This window comes from Rutidosis leptorrhynchoides, chromosome 4 (assembly GCF_046630445.1).
Source record: "Rutidosis leptorrhynchoides isolate AG116_Rl617_1_P2 chromosome 4, CSIRO_AGI_Rlap_v1, whole genome shotgun sequence".
Classification (NCBI taxonomy): domain Eukaryota; kingdom Viridiplantae; phylum Streptophyta; class Magnoliopsida; order Asterales; family Asteraceae; genus Rutidosis; species Rutidosis leptorrhynchoides.
Window position 1 is genome coordinate 512,948,120 of NC_092336.1, and position 5,670 is coordinate 512,953,789.

Sequence of the window (5,670 nt, forward strand, 5' to 3'; positions counted from 1 at the left end):
GTTAATTCTTACTGAATCGATTGTTTTCTTTACGTGTTTCTGATATAAAACACAATATCGATGATTCCGCACTTGATATTGTAATAACGGTTGATTAATTCTGTTTAATCGATCCTACAAATACGTTCGTTAATTTTTTTTTACTTCAAGATAGAATTGAATATAAAATTGATCTCATATACGTATCACGTAACCATTTATGTAGTATTTTGCTGTGACACGTATGCTCTACCAACCAAATGCAGCAACAATTTGTATCGATTAAACAAATTGTTGGAATTCCCAACGTGATACATTCTTGAAGGGCTGTATATTCTTCGTGTTGATCAACGATGATTACAATATTGGGTAGTCATATATCTAATCCCGCATTGTTTACTTCTGACAATATTGACATCCTACTGTTTCCATGTAAACATAAAAGTTATTAATCAGTTTTACTTTAGTCAAGGGAATGGGCAATCAGTCAATCACCGTCTTCATTTTGGAGGGAACTATACATGGAAGGGGTAAGTATCCGTTTTGAGTATTTCTATAATGTATCCTGTACAGTACCGCAAGTCAATCTATCTATTTTAAAACTAAATCACTCTTAATCTAATTGTGCTGTACTATAATTGATGATAAATGTCGTCTGATAGTTATCATACAGTTATGGAATTCTTGAAAAGCAAACATTAACATTCGAAAATGTTACAAAAGCTGGCTGACTACAACATCATTTGTAGTGACATAATACAATGGCTGCTGCATATATTTTTCTAGTGCTTGTACTCTTGAAGTTCCAAAAGGTACCTGGAAATTGTTTTTGTTATATGCATTCCCTGTTCCCAAATCTTAAATTCTTCACTAACAGTGCAGCATGTTGATTACATTCAAAAGTTTGGAGGAACATCAAGTTTAAGAAATTAGGGCTAATAAAAGAAGAAATGCAAACTGTATAGAGTAAATATTGTAATTGTATATTGATTCCAGAAAAATAAAACGTATGGAGCCAGAGATCCATATAATATATTTATTGTTATAGACTTTGCATTGCCATCAGATCTATTAAGATGTATTAATGCACCAAAACTATGTAATTTTAAGGCAGTGTATGTTTAATTTTTTAACACATCAGAAAACCAATTTCACTAAACAGAACTTTTGAAGTAGTAGAAAATATTTATTTGACCGGATGAATGGGCAAAACCAACTACAAACACAGTGATCAACAGCTTTTCGTTAGTGTGTCATCGTCAGATTTCAACAAACTACCAATCTGTAAATACAGATCACATATACATGCTCATATATAAACAACGAAAAAAGAGATGTAACAAAACCAATCGATTTATATATATACACACAAGCCCCGTGTGTTTCTTTCGGCCTTTTAAGTTACGGCATCGAGGATATTATTATTCCATAATATGTATCAAAGACACTCGCACTCTCCATATACACACTTCATAATTCGTAACACCTGAACTTTTTACCACTTTACTTGCCACACTTGTTCATGTTGCAACGCGCAATTACTAATGAACACGAATGTTGATCCCGACATCTGTCAATTGTTCAGAACTCGCCAATTCTTTTGTCGGAATTTTTTCAACGGCATCATGAATTCGATGCCAAAAGTACGAAAGTCCAGCAACAGCAGCCTGGCTAACAAACTGTGCCCTGCAAACCGAGCTAAGTTCAACTAGGATATTGTTATGTACCAAACCCAAGTCAAAACTCTCTTTGTAACCCTCAACGTCTGAATGTGACACCAAAACAACGGCTGCATCATCAAATGGTTCGAACTCTGGTTTTATTTTGAATTTTGGGCGTTGATTCAATATGTCATAATAGTAATCTTGTACAGCCTGCCACTGCATGGCGGCTAGGCGCACCCTTGGTCGAATGGATTTCACATACTCGTATGCAGCATCTGGTGTCATCTGCCTGTGCTTTACCTGTTTGTTATTATAACAATAACAATAACAATAACAATAACAATAACAATAACAATAACAATAACAATGATTAAAATTAGAGGTGACATAATGAGCGGGTTAAGTAGAAGGCCAAAATGGGTAACTTTACGAACATGATACAACCAAAAGAGTCAGGTTTACACGGACGTTTTTTTGTCCATGAAAATCTAATTTTTTGCCGTAAAATATTATTGTGTCATATATACACAGTGAATGTGACATGGATTCAATAGAATGAATAAAGATGGTTCAGGTAGTTTTATACACTAATTTTTATTTTTTAAAGCGCTTTAAGAGACTTTAATCAGTTCGACCCATTTGACCTATTTCCATTTTAGGTAAAAATTTATATTACCTGTCAAGTATAAAAGACAACTGGAACGCAAAAAAGTCAAAATTGATATCTATACATCGTCTCTCAAATAGAAGATATTGGATCATTAGCACCTAAATTTGAAGTGGAAATGCATACCAAGTAACACAAAACAATGGTGGTACTGCGCCCCCGTCCAGCCTTGCAATGCACATAAGTTGTTTTACCGGCACACGCATTATCTGCATGATCATATATAGAAAAATAAGCATATCATAAATTGCTCAAGAGTACAAAATCTGAAATAGTTATAGTTACTATTTATTTATTATAAAGAATATAACATGTACATACCATGTATAAACTCCACAGCTTTGCAAATATCATCATACGATGGAGCAAATAAATAATCTCTTGTAGGAATCACCAAATGATCAATCCCATGATCCTGTAATTAAAAACAGATCAACCAAATTATCAAAAAAGTGACTCAAAAATTAAATCAATAAATCCCTCAACAAGATAATAAATCTAATCATACGCAGCAAGTGTTTTGTATGATCGGGTAATGAGAATAAATAAAGCAATTTCTTATGCCTATGTTAGATGAAGAATAATCAATAGAAAATTTTGCAAGTCGAGGGATATGTAATGGAAACACAAGTTCTTAAGTTAGGTTAAACAAACAGTTCTATAGTTAAATAATCAGTTTTCTAACAGCTGTGAAACTGAAGATATGACCAAATAATCATAATCAGTACCAAAAACCTATTTATTCACATCATAAGACCAACAAAGAGACATTGGTTTAAATTTTATGTATCAAAATTTTGCAAAGTTTCAAGATCATAATTGGTCCACAGTCTGATTCGAGACCGTATCTACTTCTGTGACCACTTCACTTTAGCCCCAATGAAAATATATTTAGTGTACGTAAGCATAATTAAAGAAGAAAACGATGAGTAAGCATCATAAACTTACATGATACAATGATGTCGGAACCAAAGTCTCATACGACTCATTTAGAGTAACGACGCCACAGACACCTAGGGCTTTCAACCGGAAAACGTCGGTCGGAAAAGGTACAGCACCTAACAATACAAACTGAAGATAAAATCATTATTAGAAATGCTGCAAATGCAGTAGAAAACCCCGACAATAAATTGGACAAACATATCTACAACTTGATAGCTTTAATTTGGTTTTATTAACATAATTGATGTCTCAAAAATTGTTCAGTCATCACATTTTAACAAATAGTGCTTACGCAAAAAAAAAAAAAAACCAAAGCAAGCTTATCACATTCTACAAGAGTGAAAAAACAAATAGTTTATGCGAATCTTGAATTATCAACACGATAAAAACCATAAATCAGCACTCATGCTTACAGATTATAACGTGAAGGGTTCAGTTGAAACAAAATGACCATGCAAAATATTTCAAGAAGCCAATCACTCAATATATGGAATAACATAATACAAATTAAGTGCACTTAAACATACATGTTTATACATAACTGACATTTATGAAACAAAAGCATAACGCATTTAGTTACATAAATCAAAGACATAAACAAAATAACAAATAGAGCATTTATGGAGCAACTCAACCGAGTCAAAGTTTTATGACGATCGAGCACTAATTCTAACTTAAAATTAGCTCGAATCATATATCTACAAGCAAACAAATACCAAAAGGGACATGTATTTACAGCTATCAGGACAAGGATCCAAGCTTGAATTGGTTACAGCAGTTAGCTACATATATATACATATATATGACACCTATAATCTATAACATGACAGCAAATTAATCCTAAATAATAAGTTACCTACAATTATAATCAAGATCGGATTATAATCAATACCTGATCAACACGATCCCACCACCTGAATTCAGTCTGAAACCTGTTTCTAACAACATTATAGAAAAGTGTTGGGTAAAATAGAGCACGAGCCCCTGCTCCGACCAACACCCTTTTCGTGCTCGATACCACCACCGCACCACCGCCGGTAAATTCACCGGAAAACACCACATCACCATCGCCCTCTTTTAACTCCTCAATATACATCTCGAATAAAATACAAAGATTTACCTTGATTGCGGAAATCAAACCCTAAATTGTCGAAAACAGATTCTATATTGCGATTAACGAAAAGCCCACAAAATTAAACGAATACCCAATATGTAATTCAAGAATCAAGATTACATATATAACTCATACTTGACCTAAGAATGCGCATGTTGAATTTGAAGAACTATTCATCGTTATTGATCGAGGAAAAAAGGAAAGGGGTAAACTGATATGGGAACTTTGAAAGAAAGGAAACCCTAGATTCAAAACTAAAGATTTGTTATTTGAAAGGCAAGCAAAGGTTAAAAAGGGATTAAAACTGTAAGCGTTACAGAAAAGGAAACAACTTTATTTATGGGATTTTGATTTCTTTTGATCCCAAGTACCTTTAAGAGTGAAATTTGGGGGAATGAAAAATAAACAAGCGGGAGATATTTGAGATGATTTATTTGCAAATCCCACATTAATAGAAACTCGATCTAAAGATAATTTCTCTATTTTTAAGCGCCTCGCGTTCCCAAGTGTACATTCATTCACCATTATTCATTATTATTATTATTATTATTATTATTATTATTATTATTATTATTATTATTATTATTATTATTATTATTATTATTATTATTATTATTATTATTATAACTATAACTATAACTATAATTATTAATATTAATTAATATTAATTATTATTATTAATATTAATCTACCTATCTATATCTATCTATCTTCTATCTATAGTTTCTATTATATTGCTAAAATGATGATGTCATTATTAGGCTAATTTCTTTGTTAAGAAAAAATCAAAAAAAAAAAAGAAAAAAATCTAAGCATGGTGGGTGATGTCATTAATATAAATTATTTTGAATTAAAAATTAAATCTTATTAATTAATTATTATTATTAAATCTTATTAACAATTATTTTAATTATTAAAATTAAATAATTTTAAATTATTGTAATTAATTATTTTGAATTGAGTACGAGAAGGTATACAAGTTAAACAGAAGAAAACCAATTTTATATTTATATTTTTAATTTACACTTTTAAAATAAAATGACAACCAATATTATCTCTTATAATTGGATGATGGTTGTTTAATATGCATTTTAGGTGTTCAATGAAATGTTCAGCTGACGAGTTTCTTAGTCGGACTATGTGGTTTCACGGGTCATTAAACTAAATAACTTTAGCATTTACGTTCACTTAATACCTAAAACATATCATTAAACTGTTTCGTTTAAACAAACCTGTAATTCCACGGGTCATTTCACTAGTATTAATTATATGTATCTATATATCTATAGTTTCTGTTAAAATTT

General features: G+C 31.3%; 1 protein-coding gene across 1 annotated transcript; it reads right to left on the reverse strand.

Moving 5' to 3' along the window:
* Positions 1-1,314: 1,314 nt before the first annotated feature.
* LOC139844854 (phosphatidylglycerophosphate phosphatase PTPMT2-like) lies at positions 1,315-4,733 on the reverse strand. Its single transcript, XM_071835077.1, has 5 exons — positions 4,145-4,733; positions 3,259-3,381; positions 2,632-2,725; positions 2,437-2,519; positions 1,315-1,943 (listed from the first exon to the last, which is right to left on the reverse strand). The coding sequence occupies exons 1-5, from the start codon at positions 4,346-4,348 to the stop codon at positions 1,521-1,523; spliced, it is 927 nt and encodes a 308-aa protein (XP_071691178.1). The 5' UTR covers positions 4,349-4,733; the 3' UTR covers positions 1,315-1,520.
* Between the last annotated feature and the right edge of the window lie 937 nt (positions 4,734-5,670).

Coding starts and splice junctions, on each gene's coding strand:
- LOC139844854 (XM_071835077.1), bottom strand. CDS start 4,348: ATGTATATTGAGGAGTTAAAAGAGGGCGATGGTGATGTGGTGTTTTCC. Junction 2,726..3,258: donor TTCCGACATCATTGTATCAT/GTAAGTTTATGA, acceptor TTTTAATTACAG/GATCATGGGATTGATCATTT. Junction 2,520..2,631: donor AGCTGTGGAGTTTATACATG/GTATGTACATGT, acceptor ATGATCATGCAG/ATAATGCGTGTGCCGGTAAA.